General features: G+C 43.2%; 1 protein-coding gene across 2 annotated transcripts in view; it reads right to left on the bottom strand.

Annotated features, from left to right (window-relative positions):
* Positions 1-31: 31 nt before the first annotated feature.
* The window catches only part of LOC139229919 (probable ATP-dependent RNA helicase DDX17), a 41,234-nt gene continuing 24,023 nt past the window's right edge, over positions 32-17,242 (bottom strand). The window contains exons 11-13 of one of the 2 annotated variants that reach the window (XM_070861550.1): positions 16,048-16,107; positions 8,819-9,052; positions 32-4,134 (exon numbers count right to left, since the gene is read on the bottom strand). In XM_070861550.1, the coding sequence (XP_070717651.1) occupies positions 3,500-4,134; positions 8,819-9,052; positions 16,048-16,107 (929 nt within the window). In that variant the 3' untranslated portion in view covers positions 32-3,499. Of the gene's footprint in view, positions 4,135-8,818; positions 9,053-10,643; positions 15,870-16,047; positions 16,108-17,242 lie in introns of those variants that run through there. The other variant, XM_070861551.1, reaches the window with a different exon arrangement.

Raw genomic sequence — 17,242 nt, 5'->3', positions numbered from 1 at the left:
ACAGGACACTACAGGAAAGAGCTGCCATTCCTTTGGTAAATATCTCTTTATTACTGGAATTGCAAAATTGAAGAAAACCAGTACAGTATCAAAATAGCACATTAATAAGACTGACACCGAGTACAACGTCACAAGGTGAAACCTTTCACATACAGGAAGAGTTAGGAGACGTGCCTAGATTTCTGTGATGCTTCACTAGCTGCAGGATTCCTACAGTTTAAGAGCAGGCATAGGTTAGACTGGCTAACAGTACATAATGAATTTCACCAGCTCAGAGCAAATTGTCAATAACATGAAGGCTATTGGGGGAGAAACACACCAGAACACCTAAAGCGTGCAGAAAAACATGAAAGCCACAAAGGTCGAATGGTCATCACCATTCAGAGAATCTGCTTGCTCTGTCACTCAGCTGTTTCTTTTCTACTGTCCCTGAGCATAATGTCATCAATTCATATACCCCATTATTTCATTAACTGACTAAATTGCCACTGAGGATGCGAGCTTTGTGTCAAGTAATCTTAATGGCTGCAGTGTCAGATTCAATAGCTCTGCAACCAGGCTGCACACAATTACATCCATAATGTTGTATCAAATGATCTGGATGAGCCAGAACTCAAAGATGCTGGTGTTATGAAAAGGCTTCTGTCTGTAGCGTGGTTGGAAAAGATAACGTTGACTGACATCCAGGGGGTAAAAAACAGAGATTTGAGGAGATCACACAAGTTCACTATGCGACCCCACATTTGCTTCAAAGGACTAATTCATGACTGGTAATAACTTCACCGTCATGTTGACAACCTGCTCTGGGAGGAAAGACTCGGCCAAGCTGCTTGAGAACATGCCTTCGAAATGCTGCTGACATCATGACTGCTCCACTTCTCACACATTGGCAGGCTGTGCAAAGTTAAAAGTAGGTTTGCTGGCAATAAAATTACTTACAAACTTCCCTCACTACCCTTCCCCTCTGCTTCATTATTCCCCAAAACAGAAATGTCAACAGGGAGCTGCCTCTTTAGTGCAATAAAAGTTGTTGCTCTGGCAACCAGTGCCAAGAGTGAAGTTTGCAAAACTGAAGCGTCTGCATGTTGCGCAGTTTGTCAATGTGCTGGTAACCCGCTGATGCCACCAGTAGGCAAAAGGCACGTTTCCAAGATCAAAATTTCATTTCCCCCAGCAGGACAGTCACATTGGCGAATAGTCGAACAGCAATTTGTAGCAATACGTTTACTGCATGCATCGTAATATTAAAACAAAACAGATTCACAGTAAGCAAAGGGCAGCGTTCAAGTCTTATTAACAGGAATGACGTTACTGATCGAATGCAGAGCAATGCACGCACTTAAGAGACGGTAAAGGTCATTTAATTTACATCAAAACAGCTTGGCTACAGAACTTAACATTACAGCTGATGGTAACTGGAACGATTTCCCCATTTAAGGTCAAAAAGTTTGGTTGGTCTCGTCTTTTTATTAAAACTTCAAAACTTGTGTATGTGATAAATGTGTTTTTATGGTGATAGGAAGTTTAGACCTATGAAAGAAACCTAGGGAAACAGTCGGGAGCTTTGCCACACGATCTGAAAGCTGTTACAATCCTATTTCTAACAGAACCTCCAAAAGACGGTGGTTCAAAAATTTAAAATTAGCCGCAATATATTCCATACAATGCCTCAAAAAAGAAAATGGACTTTTTTGTTAAATGAGTTCATCTATGAAACACCTACCTTTAATGACACATTCAGCACTCAAATGTTTGAAAAAAACTACCAGTAGCACGGATGCCTAGCAATACAAAAAAAACTGGCCAATCATTAATAAGAGGGAGAATGGTCAAATTAACCTGAACATCAATATAACAGAACAACCTGGCCACTGCTACTATGTATGGAAACATTAACCAACACAAGTATCAGACTGCTCCCAACAATGCTGTCACTTCTGGCCACCCGTTGGTTAGCCTATTAGCACCTGGTGAATGATTGCTCTCTTTGCTCCCTAGCAATATTCCTCTTGGGTAATGGAGGGAAAGAGAATAACAAGTTGGTGACAATAAGAGAATAGTCGAGTGACAGTTCCAATACTTTAGCTTGTCAACAATTTAAAACCATCAATTCTATTTTAGAATATACTTCAACAGAACCTGAGTTAAACACTAGCATGAGTCAGACCTCATTGCTTGCACTACGGGACATTACTGCAACATGACTCTTCATTTTTTAAAAGACAATTGGAGACAACCCAAGCATCTTTGTGCTAATTTAGACACTTTGGGAGGGAATAGTCAAATTCAGTCACTTTTTTTTGGAATCTCCTTTGATTAAATTTTACTGAGAAGTTGTTTCATTCCTTCATTCTATGGGTTATCCCAAATGTATGCCAATTTAATCAGACTGTACTTCTCATGAGAACACAAAAAGTACCCAACAGCATGGGAGCCAAAATGTAGTTCTATGTTTGAGTAAACAGAGTCTGCATTATCCAGCCTGACATTCAGAGACATCACCATTCCTCACCTCAACTAAGCCAAACTGGGAACCAGATCAAAACTTCAGGGTCAACACCCAATTCATCAGACTTCATCTTTTGACCCCCACCTCTGCCCATAATGTTCAGGATTGCTCAGTCAATCAAGCAGACAATCTTACAGCCAAGGAGGCGTTAGCGCTGAAGCCTGCTCTCAGTATTCAGTGTAAAGTTACATATAGAATCCAAAGGTTTTTGTGAATTTTCAGTCTTTCATAAGTATCCAAGAGCAGCTATTACGCACATGTTGAGGTTAAACACAATTAAAAAGTTCCCATTGTAAGATACGCAAAAATAAAAAGTGGCATCAAGTAGAAAAGATTTTGGATGGTTTGTGCAGTTGTTTCAAAAATTGAAAATAATTTGACTCAACTTTTTCCTCTTGTCACATTATATTATCTCATTTCCATTGGAAACGGTTGCTGTCACAGGGAGCGAAAGGACCAAGTCTGAATTTCTGGCTGAACTATGGGACTAGTAGAAATCCTGATAAAATTACACTACAACAAGACACAAAACCTACCTTTTAAAAAGATACACTCGATAATGGAACAAACTGGTTTTAAAAATATTCTGGAGTGGTTGAACCAAGGGCACTCCAGGAGCTCAAACACTCACTGGGAAATGTGCAGGGATCAAGGTTCAAGCACTGATCTGCCACCATTTCACTGAGTGATCAGCAGGTTGGCTCTGTGCCATGATTTGCAAGCATTAACACACTTGTACAGACCTACATATATCAGTAAGATTTACAGTAGGCGTCAGTTAAGTTTGACAGATCAGCCCACGTTGATCATGTGGATTGGTGTCAGAAAGTTTGCTTCTTGCCTCGCTCACTATTGTAGTAATAAAGTCAAGGTGGATGCAATTGTATAATTTACTTATCCTTTTTAAACTTTAGTCTTCAGTAGAAAATGGAGTTGATGCCTAGGTCTTTATAAACGGGGAAATAAAGTGTAATTTTTATAAAAGTGAACTTATTTCCGGCTTGCTCCCTGTGAAGGGGGAGGAGGTGGGGGAGGTGGTGCGTACTGATAGGCCCCCTGGGACATGTAACCCAGCAACGAGCCACTCTGTTGGTACGTTTGAGACATCAGTGGCTGTGGCTGTTGTCCCATCCCATTCTGCCTGAACTGGGCCGAGGCCTGTGGCGGCCGCCCCCCACTAGCAGAGGCCGAAGCACTATAGTTATTTGTACCATAAGCCACACCTTGGACAGCACTGCCATACCCGGAGGCTCCATAACTGCTCCCTGCACTCGCACTTTGGAAGCTACCTGGTTTTCCAAAGCCAGCTTGAGATGCAGCTCCATATGTACTTGGGTTAGCAGCCCCGTACAGGCTGCTTTGGGTAAAGTTTGGGTATTGGATCGATTGCTGCCCAAACAAGGGGTTCCCATAACTGTTGGCCTGTGGAGATCGGAAGCTCTGCTTACTCAATGGACCCCCACCATCTCGGGAATCTCTCTGCCCCCCGAACCTGCCCCCACCATCTCCCCTGTCTCTGCGGTCCCCATCCAGGTCTCTAAAGCTCCGGCTGCGGCCACGGTCTCGATCGTCTCTGTACATGGTGTTGGGGTTGGAGCCAGTTGGCCGGTAACGGGAGCGGCCTCCTAAAGGGGGAAAACAAGTTTAGTGAGAGAGGAAAGAATGAAATCGCCCTGCTGCACAACACACTCACTCTGGTTAAATCACCCGTGCACATCACTGGCGTCTGTTGCTGCGTTAAATACCAGAACTCAGCACGCATAAACTCTCCTCCAAACTTACCACAAAGCCAAAAATAACTAACTCTCCTCTCCCCCTGCCCAGCTACGGAAGCTTGCTCTCTCAGGTTACGCACACATCAATCGAGGGGACAGGTGGTGACTGGCTCCCAGGTCTCTGCACACACTGTTAGCGTAAGCTGTATGAGCGGAGTCCAGTGTCAGTGGTCTGTCGCTTCCCCCTCGTTCAGTGAGGAACCTCGAACGCTGCTTGTGCAGGTAATTGCGAGTGTCCCATCTCTCTATGGCACAGCAGCCTTGAGCTCTGCCCCTTTGCCTCAACACAATGCAAGAATATTCAGATAATTCTATAAAAAAAAGGGCCAAAAACAAGCTTCAAATTCAAAATTAATAGTGAAACTGAGGCCACATAAAGCTGGAATATTAGATTAAATTATCTCATTCAAATTATGCAAATTGTTTTATTCAAACACAAGCCATCTGTCTTCACACTGAAAAGGCCATGGTCTCAGTGTGATTCCGACTGGTTTTTTGGCGGGAATGAGAGGGGAAAGACGACAATGTGCAATCCAAGTCTAATCTGAACAATTTGTTTATACTAGTGTGCACGGACGAGGACATTTTTGGAACAACAATTATTGATCAAGTGAAAGGAACATTGAAGGTGCTGAACCAGAGGTTTACAGCACAGGAGGCCATTCTGTGCTGACTCCTTGCTAGAGCAATCCCAAACTAATCCACCCTGCCCCACTTTCACACCCACCCCACAGCCCTGTATCAATCCTGCTATGATTAGTCAACAATTCCATTATTGTTGTATCATGCAACTATCAGGTCGGTACAACTAGGTGGACCTTGGTCTTTACTCAGCTAATCATTTCTATGTTCCTAAGAAATTTCTCCGAACCCCTCTACTCAAACGATTTCAAACTGAGGATCTCATCATTGACTCCTCAACCAGAGGAAAGTCTTTCTCCGCTCACCATCAAAATCCTTTACAATTAAAAACTTCGACTCAAGTCGTGGTAACAGGGCACTTAGAAAATAATCATCGGGTTGGGCAGAATCAACATGGATTTTGAAAAGGAAATGGTGTTTGACAAATGTTAGTTTTTAATGAGGTTGCAACTAGCAGAATAGATAAGGGGGAACCAGTGGATGTGGTGTATTTTGATTTTCAGAAGGCATTTGAAAAGGTGCCACCACACAAGAGATTATTAAACAAAATAGAAATGGGTGTAATATATTAACATGAATTGAGGCTTGGTTAACGGACAGAAAACAGAGAGTAGGAATAAACGGGTCATTTTGGGGTTAGCAGGCTGGAACTAGTGGGGTGCCGCAAGAATCGGTGCTTGGGCCCCAGACATTCACAATCTATATCAATGATTTGGATGAGGGGACCAAATGTAATATATCCAAGTTTGCTGATGATACAAAGCTAGGTGGGAGTGTAAGTTGTGAGGAGGATGCAAAGAGAGTTCAAGAGGATATAGACAGGCTACGTGAGTGGGCAAGAACATGGCAAATGGAATATAATGTGGAGAAATGTGAAGTTATCCACTTTGGTAGGAAACATAGAAAAGCAGAGTATTTTTTAAATGGAGAGAGACTGGGAAATGTTGGTGTTCAGAGGGGCCTGGGTGTCCTTGTACACCAATCACAAAGTTAACATGCAGGTACAGTAAGCAATTGTTGTTGGCCTTTATTACAAGAGAATTTGAGTATAAGAATAAAGACATCTTACTGCAATTATATAGGGCCCTGGTGAGACCACACCTGGAGTAATGTATACAGTTTTGGTCTCCTTACCTAAGGAAGGATATACATGCGGTAGAGGGAGTTCACCAGACTGATTCCCGGGATGGCAGGACTGACATACGAGGAGAGACTGGATCGACTGGGCTTGTATCCACTGGAGTTTAGAAGGATATGGGGAGATCTCATAGAAACATATAAAATTCTGACGGGACTGGACAGGTTCGATGCAGGAAGAATGTTCCCGATGTTGGGGAAGTCCAGAACCAGGGGACACAGTCTAAGGATAAGGGGTAAGCCATTTAGGACTGAGATGAGGAGAAACTTCTTCACTCAGAGTTGTTAACCTGTGGAATTCCCTGCCGCAGAGAGTTGTTGATGCCAGTTCAACAGGGAGTTAGATATGGCCCTTACGGCTAAAGGGATCAAGGGGTATGGAGAGAAAGCAGGAAAGGGGTACTGAGGTGACTGATCAGCCATGATCTTATTGAATGGTGGCACAGGCTCAAAGGGCCAAATGGCCTATTCCTGCACCTATTTTCCATGTTTCTATGTGCAATGAAGGTTTACCGGACTGATTCCTGGGATGGGTGGATTGTCCTTTGAGGAGAGATTGAGTAGACTAGGCCTATATTCTCTAGACTTTAGATGAGAGGTGATCTTATTAAAACTTACAAAATTCTTACAGGGCTTGACAGGGTAGATGCAGGGAAGATGTTTCTCCTGGCTGGAGAGTCAAGAACCAGGGGTCACAGTCTTAGAATAAGGGGTTAGCCATTTAGGACTATGACAAGGAGAAATTTCTTCACTGAGGATGGTGAAACTTTGGAATTTTCCACCTCAGAGGGCTGTGGAGGCTCAGTCAGAGCATACTCAAGACAGCGATCGATAGATTTTTGGACATAAAGGGAATCAAGGGATATGGGGATATGCAGGCAAGTGGAGTTGAGGTAGAAATCAGCCATGATGTTATTGAATGGCTTGAGGGGCCAAATGCCCTACTCCTGCTCCCATTTCTTATGTTATGTCTCTCCTCATAACTATAGATTCTATCCCTGACAGCATCCTGGTGAATCTACACGCTCTATGGCTTTGATGTCCTTTCTATAATGGGGCACTCAAAATTACAGTAACTGAGGCCTAGCTAAAGCTCTTCACAAATGCATTACTACTTCTTTAGTCTTGTACTCCGATTATAAATCCCCAAAATGGCTTCATCAATCTGCACTCACACTTCCAGGGAATTAAATGTTTGACCTGTCTCTGTTGATCCACACTTCAGCACTTTTTCATTGAATGTATACTATTCTGCACCACTTCTCCCCACACAGAACCACCGAATCATATAGCACAGGGAACCATTCAACCTGTTTTGTAACAAGCCTCGTGTGACACCTTCTCAAAATCCACATGCACCACATCAACTGCATTATCTTCATCGATCCAGTAAGTCGCTTCTTTAAAATACTTTACATTTGTCAAACATGACTTGCTTTTAGCCAGTATGTGGTAACTGTGCTTGATTAACCCATTCAGTTCTGAATATTTACTGATTCTAATAGTTTGCTTAACAGACATTCGACGATACAGGTCTACAGTTAAGCAGTTTTTCAACAAACGGGTTACATCAGCTACTCTCTCTCCACTTCCACAGCACATTTTACAGATTGGAGGATTGAGAAATTGTGGCCGGTCTCTGTACTTTGACTCCTTTCAGCAAATGATGATGCATGCCATCAAGGTCCAGTTTCAGTGTCATTTTAATCTAGTTATCCACATAACGCCCCCTTTGCTTTATAGGAATGTTAATTTTGTTCTCTATTCAACTGAACGCGTCCAATTTTTCACTGCTGATCAGTCTGCCTGTTTACCAACTCTTTTGCCCAGTTAATTTGGGCCAGGTCCGTGGTCTCAGTGCAGCACATTTATGATAGAGGATAAAGCCCTGGGACCTGCACACCAGGGTACTTGAGGTTGGGGGGGGGGGGGGGCGGGGAATGGCCAACAACAATGCTCATTACATTCAGGGAATGATTAGAATGTTACCAGAGAAGGGAACGTAACTTTCAAAAAAGGGCAGAAGGATGGCTCTGGAAGTTGCAGGGCAGTGAGCCAGATGTCTGCCATGGGTAAAATGCTGGAGGCTCTCCTGAGGAGTGAAATCAGGGTAAGACAGCAAGACTTTATGGGAGGGGAGATCATGGGAGGTAGAAGAGCGGTTGGACAAAGGGATCTTCATTTACATTTTTTTTTGCAGACTTCAGCAAGGCTGCTGATTGAGTGCCATGTGGAGGTTGGCCCATAAGACAGTAAAGTATGAAATAGGTGGGTAGTTACAGAAGTGGATTGGGAGCTGGTTCCAGCTTAGAAAACTGCTCTGAGCTGCATTGGAGCATAACAAGTGACTACCGGGAAGCTTAAAAAAGCAGCTCAGCCCTTGGTTCTCATGGTATGCAATGAGTTGCGAGACATAAAACATAACATTTATCAATGACACCAAGGTAGTTTTACTTATGGCAGATGGGCTGCTGCCACAGTGCAGACCATACAGGTAGCTATTAAAAACAGACATGCAATTGTCTTTTAAAAATGGATTGATGACTGTAAAAAGGAGTTACCAATACTCTACGTTTGCTCCCATTCTACACGTGCCTCAGCAGTGATATCTGTAAGGGACATGGTGGAGTTAGTGATCCCAGACTCACTATGGAGAGGTGCACTACCTAGTGTCTCAGGGTTAATCTATGAACATGGTTTTGTCCAATGAAGTGTCCCATCAGTAGAACAGCGAGCAAGAAAATAATCCAGTTACCTCTTCCACCTCCTCTCCCGTGATCAACAAGTTGTAGGAGTTTTGGGTTAATGGCCTGGTTGGCCTCCTCCAGCACTTTGATCAGCTCCCTAGCCTGTTTCACGTTGCCTGGTGTGAAGAAGGTGTAGGCTGTGCCTTTATTAGTGCTACGTGCTGTGCGGCCAATGCGATGTACGTAGTCCTCAGAGGAATTGGGGTAGTCGTAATTGATGACAAATTTGATGTCTTCCACATCTGTAAAAGCAGAATTGCAGTGTGGTGTGGAGAGGTGGGGAATGTGCCAAATTTAAGCAGCACAAACAGCACACCACAACAGCCAGGCAGAAAGAGAATAGTTAGAACAAGATTCCAGTACAAGCACCTTTACAGTCCATGCTACTGTACTGCAGTGGATCCCCATCACATGCAGAGTGTTTAAACCCACACCATGCTTTGAAGCAACAACTTCACATACCAAACAGCAGAGCACTCGCAGCACAAACGTGTACAACAGTTTTACAGAACCAACTTCAGTGTTCACAGCTCGAAGGAGAGCAGACCCACTACTCTACAAACTGGAAAAACATCTGGAATTCCTGAAATACTGTGCCCCACAACAGTGACCGTTTGTTTCAGTTTGGTAAGCACTGCTGCTCTGTGGGCTTAGAGGCTATTGATTTGGACAAGTTAGACATCACTGCAGCAGGGCTTCTGACCAATTACAACACAATACTTTCAAGCACGTGGAACTACTCCTTCACTACCTTTACCTCGGTAAGGAGACTGCAGACAAATCTGGCTGAACTGGGGTTAGCAGCAAATTACAATATGGTTTTACATCCAACAGAAACTGCTGTCTCAAACATGGAAAATACCTGTTCGTTCCCACCGTCAGGTCCTGATCACTACAGATCTTTGGTTTTTAAGTTTCAAGCAGCAGTTTTAACAAAAGCATGAAAAGCAGCTCAGCTTTCACAATCTCCAGTCACAGCAGCGACTGATGGTGGTCAGGTGGTCAGTTTCACTGCAGCACATGAACCTCAACACCATCCGCCTCAACCTGCTTCTGCTGCTGGGTGAAAGCTGTACGATTGTAGCACTTTGCATCCCACTGTCCTGTGTGAAGGAACTAATACAGGAGCAAGTGCCCTCTCAGCACCAATGAAATGTCACAACTTGTATGGCAGGATGCATCCTATAGTCGACACTTGCTGGACTGAACGCCTTAAATTTCCTGAATCTGACAGTTCACAAGCTTCAGAACAAAATCCTAACCTGCCATTAACCATCACCTTCAACCAAAACAATCTCTGTTTTAAATATGACTATAACCCAACACCGTGCAGGGGTTCTTCATTCTGCCTCAGCCAAATATACTCAAGACTTTTCCCTTGAAAAAAAACAATTGCTGGGCAGAAACTGGATTAGACAAACTTACACTTACTGCAATACCCACACCAGCTTATCACTGTACAAGTTTGGGGGGGGGGGGGGGGGGGGTTACATTAAAGGAGCACTCCTTCAAATAAGGTCTCCCTGTCATTTAGCAACGAAGAACAAAGTGAGAAGAACTCTCTCTACCAACTGTCACACCACGTACAGCACACATGGACCCCCCCGACATTGAGTACAGTAACAGTTTACACTGCTACCACGGACCGTTATCAGGGAGGGCAAGGTTTCAAGCAACATTTGAGCCTGGAACAGACTCTCAATGAAGCGAGTTCTTACTATTACTGAACTCTTTCAAATGTTAATGAACATACCAATCTTCATCAAGGGTACCAAGCAGAGCCAAATAAGCAGAAAACAACAGGCATTATTTAGCTCTGGTCTAAACAGCAGATCTGTGAAGGAATGCTCCCTTAAATATTTAATATTGCAGTAATACGAATCATTGCAAATAGCTGTTCATAATGCTCTTCAGGGCTAGAAATTACCATAGAATTACTGGTCTATGATCACTAGAATCCATTCTGATACCCAGGGACGCTGGCACAACTCGCTGGCCATAACTGGAACTTTTGGATCGGGACTTAAATCTCAAGATTGTACTGGGACATTCTGAATACAGTAGCTACATGCAAGAAATGCAGTATCCAATCTTCTCACACAATGTCATTCTTTGCCCAGGTTATAAAACTTATAAGGATCAGCAAGAGTAATACTGTAGTTGGCAAGGTTCTTGACATCTCAATAAACTGACATTTGGGTCTGTTTATTTCAATTGTAAATGTCTGTCTAATGTGGCATAAACCTAGGAACCTTAAAGTGGGAAGGCATCATGTCCAGGGAACTGGCTGTGCGCAACTGCTGATTACTACAAGCCCCTGTTTATAGCAATGTTGCAGACCAGAAAGGTTGAGACTGGATATGTGATATTATATTGTACCCCACCCACCCAACTCATTCTACTACCCCACCTCCTGCTCAAGACCATTATATTGGCCACCTTCCCATCCCAGGCGATTATACTGGCCACCTCCCCATACCAGACCATTGCGTCGGCCTCCGACCCTGCGCGGACCATTATATTGTTTCCCCCCACCCCCCCAAACAGGCCATTGTATTAGCCACCTCCCCAACCTATATTATAATGCTCACCTACCCATGCCATTATATTGTCTACAATGTCTTTGAACTGAAAAGCATGTCTTCTGAGGGAGATCAGCCTGAGGATTTAAAGAGTATATCTGATTGCTACAACACTTCACTTGGGAGTCTCAATGGTTAGAAAGGGTAACAGAAAACCAAACTACAAACCCTAATTGTACCAGTAACTGCATGATAACTTTTAACCCTACCGATAATTCCAGATCAAAGACAAAATTTAAACTTGTCATTTAAACTTTTTTTTTAAATCTGCATTTTAAAAGATGATGATGATATCCAGAAAATACAGATTTCCTCCCTCCTGTGCGGAGTAGTATTTACCAGTCCGATGCACACTCCCTCCATCGTACTGCCGCAGCCAATCCCGTTTCCCTGGTTCTGGCGGTCTCCTTTCGACCTCCGCCCTGCGACACGGGACCAGTGGAGCTGGGAGAGCATGCATCGAGCATTCCCTTGTAGCGAGAAGTCCCAAACGCTGGGATGGATGAGCAATTGTCTGTAGCCCGACTTTCATGTAGCACCAGAGGACCGCAGTTTGTCATTAAATGAGGTCCTCCAACCCACTCTCCAGAAACAAGACAACTCCCAGCCCATGCTGCATCTACTGCCCAGACTCTTAAGCATCTCAAATTATTTTTCTTTGAAATTTACTGAAACTATTTTTGAAGTCTGTTTCTCATTACAAGAATGGGCTCAAGTTTCACTGTGCTATCTCTTCCTATTTCGAATAAGAAAGGTGAATGTTACTATACTGAACTACTCACCCCAATAGACAGTCAGAGGTAAACAAGAGATAAAACAGATATGAAAAGTGTACATGAAAAATGAAAAACAAATTCTCATATTACAGCACATATTGATATCAAATAGAGATGGACACAGACAAACAGGTAATGTACACCAGAGATACAGATCCCAAGTAGGCAGGTTTGACCTGCACCTCATTCTAAAAGGACAAACCCATTTATTACTACGGTGAAGTTGAAAGCTTACACCATTGCCAATGTCCTATGCAAGGTTGCTGCTGACAAACTGCAGGAATCCTCTTCAGATTTTACAATCTCGCAGGTTACACTGCAGCTGCCGGTATCTCAGATAGCTGCCCCAAGGATATTGCATTACATCAATCTATTGCTTCAAGTGACCACAGACCAGTATTTTCCAACATTAAAATTTGTTTCTGTCGATCTGGCGCACCAAGTTCTCCAAAAATAGGCAACATAAAAAGTAACTCCCGCAGCTTACTGGTAGCCCTTTAAAGACCAAGCACCAGCTACACTGAAAATCGAACAGAAAGAAACCCCAAGTGACCCTGCACAACAGCGCCTGGGTTATTGGTACTCAGCCGCCAGCTCTGGGTGCTAACCCAGCTCCAACACCAACCTAGCAGACTATCAGCTCCGGTGTAGTACAAGGAGCGCTACTGGTTGACTTGCTGTGTTCTTTAGATTATTTATATATAATAATCTATGGGAAGCAGAGTTTTTTCCAGTAGCCCATTATCTTGGGAAGCAAAAAGCTATCAGTGTCAAATGCAAACCATGACAGTGTCAGTAAAAGAATTGTTGCTGGTTTGTGAAGCGGTGCAAGAGGCTATCTTTTAATCACTGTCAGGTGGCACACTTCCTACTGGCAGGCCCAAGAGATGCCTCTGATATTGGAGCTGTGGTGACCTTCTGTGGAGTACTTCCTGCAATTCTTTCCCAGCTGCCGATACAAAGGACAGGAGAAGTTATGTTAAGGAATAGGGACAGGAAAACAAAGTGTGGAGCATAAAAACCCAGAGTTTCTTCAAATACCACAAAATACTATTGTGATCCTACAATGACCTCAGTGTAGAGCACAGACAGCAGATTTTAAAACTCAGAGCCCATTATTAATGGCAGACTGGGAAAAATATTGAGATGTAGCTGTTTGTGGGGATTTGATCAAAACAACGTGTGGTAACCATTTTGTTTCTCCTAGTATTAGAGCTTTCCTGCAGTGATAGTTTTCTACACACCATGAAAGCTTAGGTTCCTAACATGCACCTTCAGGATGGCCCCTGTCGCCCACAATATTGCCCAGTTCTCCTATGCTTCGGAACACATTTTTCCCAGCCTGATAGAATCAATACGTAACAAGAAACAGACTGACCTGTGAGAAATAGTTCTCAGTTTTATATCAAATTCTGACAATGTCTAGGCAAGATGCAGAAAGCAGCAATCTACTCGTTCCTACCTTAAAACCTTTTTGCAACCCGCTTTTCGGGCAGCGAAACCTCAGACAGGCCCAAGATGTAACCGGACAAGCCCCGACATGACGTCCTGTGAAGGTGAGGGAGATACTTGGCATGCTTGGCAGTAGGGGTTTCACAATAGTTGAGAGTAAACTGTTTGCACCACGTTACTCCACTTCTCATCAGAAACCATTCCCCGGGGCTTGCAATAGAGCCACAAATCCACCACTATATTCCAGACGGATCAGTTGGCTCCACTTGTTGCTGACCAGCGGGGATCAAGTAGTTTCTTTTGCAGTCCGTACTAAGAATGAGCAAACTGTTCCAACTGGAGTTTCCCCATTAAGGGACATTTATTTTGTAATAGTGACACTTGACTACTTCTAACCCCTCATGTAAAGAGACCGAGAACATACACACCTTAATTCCTATTTTACTGCCAGTGCCCGTTAAAGGGGAGGTTACTTCGGAACAGTCTGTCCATCTCAGTCTGAAACAGTGGGCCAGTAACGGTCAGTCCATGCATGGTCTTTCCATCTACATCAGTGGCTAGAAAGGTTTGTTTCTAGCTCCGAGACACTTAACAGTTTGATTGCAGAACTGGCCTGCCATGTAAATGCAGTGCTCGGTGTGAAACCCCTAATCAGCAGACATTTCCACACGCCCCTTAGTTTCAGCAGTAAACCAATTGTCAAGTGAGTCAGATTTGGTTAATACAAGGGAAATGTCAGATTTCAACTGGGAATTTTGGTTCTGGTTTCAATTTTTTGATCTTGGAATTGGCTTTTGTGCTGGTTTTCAATGAACAGGGTTTCAGATAAAGCCACTTTGTCAGTAAAGTACTGAAATGATACTGAATTCCAGCTGTTAGAAAACTGAAGAGACGGATTGCTAAACAGGCTCTTTCAGACCAGGCTGGGGTATTATGGGATTAAATTGTATCCATCCCTTAGAAAACAGTCCTATTCCTAACCTGTTTCAAGCCCAGTCACCAGGATGTCAACAAACCACGAGTTGGACTGCATGCCTCACTGCTACTTTCAATACTGGTTTACATCTCTTTCAAATGGGAGTTCTTGGAGCAGAAGTGCCTCTATGGAAGTCAGTAAGGGACACTCTATATGTGTACAATTATGTAGCACATCAGCACTTTGTATTGCCCCCTGTTGCCAATCTGCAGGAAAACAAGTGCAGCACCCACACCACACAACCACCTTCCCCATTGACACTGCTGTAAAAAAAAAGTACCCCAAAAAGCAAGGCTCCCCTGCATCTGCACCACAAAACTGCAGGGCCCAAACTTCTAATAGGTAGCCCCATGCAATCTTTGACATACATTACACAGAACGATTGCTTCTGTGTGGATCATAATGAAACCCCATCAAAAATTCTAGTGTAACTGAGGACAGCAACTGATGTTATGCAAGTGGATTCCAGAATTGGCATTAATGGATGGTTCTGTAATTGAAATCCAGATTTCAGAGAGTAAATAAATAAAGTAATCCAACAGATTAAGTGCTCCATTTCTAGAGGAATTCTGGAGTCTTGCAATAGATTTTACATCAGCTATTAAACAGCCTTGTGGTTAAGTGTATTAAATTTAGTGACCTCCCAGAAGTAGTGTTCAATACATATTCCCACTATTGGAATATCCCTTATCCAGCAACATGTGAAAATTATTTAAAAGTCTCAACTAAATGAGAGTTCAGACTGTGCACACAGCCATAAATTCAGTTGGACCCCACTGTACACCATCTAACACAGATGGGGAAGATTACCTGGAACCCCAACAGTATCCTGGTTGATAGGTGAAGTCGGGCAGTATCAAGAACGCCTGCCTCATTGCTAGACTATGTGGTGTGATGGGAAAGTCAGCATTGGTGAAGCCCCCTAAAGTATTGCCTGCGGTAAGATGGCTTGGAGCAGGGCTTGAACCCCACACGGCCAGGACAAGCTGGATATTCAGTCAGTTGGGAAAAACATTATCTGAAGACCCTATTTATTTAACGAACCAGTCCGCTGCAGAGGTTGAACCCGACAGTGCCAGGGCGAGCTGGATAACGGCAGACGGGGTAAACATTATCCGAAGAGACCAAATTTTAGACAGCCAGCCCAGTGCATAGGGGTTAAGACCCCACACGGTAAGGCTAAGCTTGGTTTATGTAGGTGGCGGTAGTTGGATATCTCCTCTCCCTCTTGGTGCTCGTTTTGTCATGCCTAGGCCTTGCCGCAGGCCTGTACCTTAATACAAAAACAAAGAGACATTTTAAAAAACAAAAATAAGTTACTTATTTAAAAAACTCAAGATGGTGGGGAAATCACGCTTCGTCACTTTAACTATAAACTCTCCTCTTTCAATTTAGGAAATTTCAGAGCTTGCTCTGCAAAACATTTTCCTGCAAACAAGTCGAGTACAAACCTAGACCACGAGATGCAACATCGGTTGCAATAAGGATGGGTGCCTTTCCCGACCGGAATTCTGCAGCAAGAGGAGAAAAATACTTCAGTAAAAAAAATTATATAGAAGCAGACTGCTTTCCCCAATATACAGGACACCTCAACTCAATCTATGCATACAAGCAATTGAAAGAAAAGCCCACTATGCATTAAATAGGTTCCGAAAAGGTAACTCAAAACAGATGGCAGATTTTCCCGTGTAATGATTCAATTATTTGGTAGGAAACTCTAGCCCCAAAAAGTATAAGCTGTGAATTCAGACAAGGAGTTGAACCAATTGAAAAGATCAGAACACGCCATAGATCAGCTCTGGCACACGGACAATGCGGATAGCAGCTCCTGTGCGATGGGCAAAAGGAGCATTGGATGGCATAGTAATGTAGTCTGCATGGTTCAAGGAAACCAAGCATCGGTTCAGTAAGCTCAGCTTATTTGTTACAATATCCAAAACACACTGCCGTCAAAACAATCACATATGATGAACGAGATTTGATGGAATGGTGCATGCAACTATTGTATAAAACGTTAATGGAAAAAAGTTAACCAACATGCAGGGTGGGAGGAGGCTTGTGTGGGGCATGGACCTGTTGGGCCAAATGGCCTGTTTTTGTGCTGTAAATACTATGCAATACCAATAAACATTACATTCATTGTCTGCGGCTACAATAGCCCAATGCCAAACACAAATATCTTAAAAGATATAAAAAGGAAATAATAGTGTGGGTGAGAGGACATCTGAAAGTTAGCTGAGCACAAAACTAAAGGAGTATAAGTGAACAGAATTTACTTGGATTTACAGAAGGTCAGGAATTAGTAAATAGCAGGATAGGAAACTGGCTTATACCAGGAAGCAGATAGATGTTAATAAGAATAACTGTGTACTGTGATAACAAACAAGAGAATACAATGAAAGGATATCCCTCAGCACAGGATCTAGTGGTGATTATTAATCATTCATTGACAGTATCAGTTCATGTGAAGCAGCCACCAACAAACTAATCAAATACTAGGATCCATTTAAAAGGTCATCCAAGTGCAGAGGGGGTTTTTGAACTTTGTATGCATCACTAGTGAGGAGACATTTGGAATATTGCACTCCTTTAGAAAAAAAGCACAATGTACTAGGGAGGGTCCAGATAGTGAAGACAATTTCAGGA

The sequence above is a fragment of the Pristiophorus japonicus genome, chromosome 19, assembly GCF_044704955.1.
Source record: "Pristiophorus japonicus isolate sPriJap1 chromosome 19, sPriJap1.hap1, whole genome shotgun sequence".
NCBI lineage: Eukaryota > Metazoa > Chordata > Chondrichthyes > Pristiophoridae > Pristiophorus > Pristiophorus japonicus.
The sequence above is the reverse complement of the archived record's forward strand: the minus strand, read 5'-3'. Positions and strand labels throughout refer to the sequence as shown.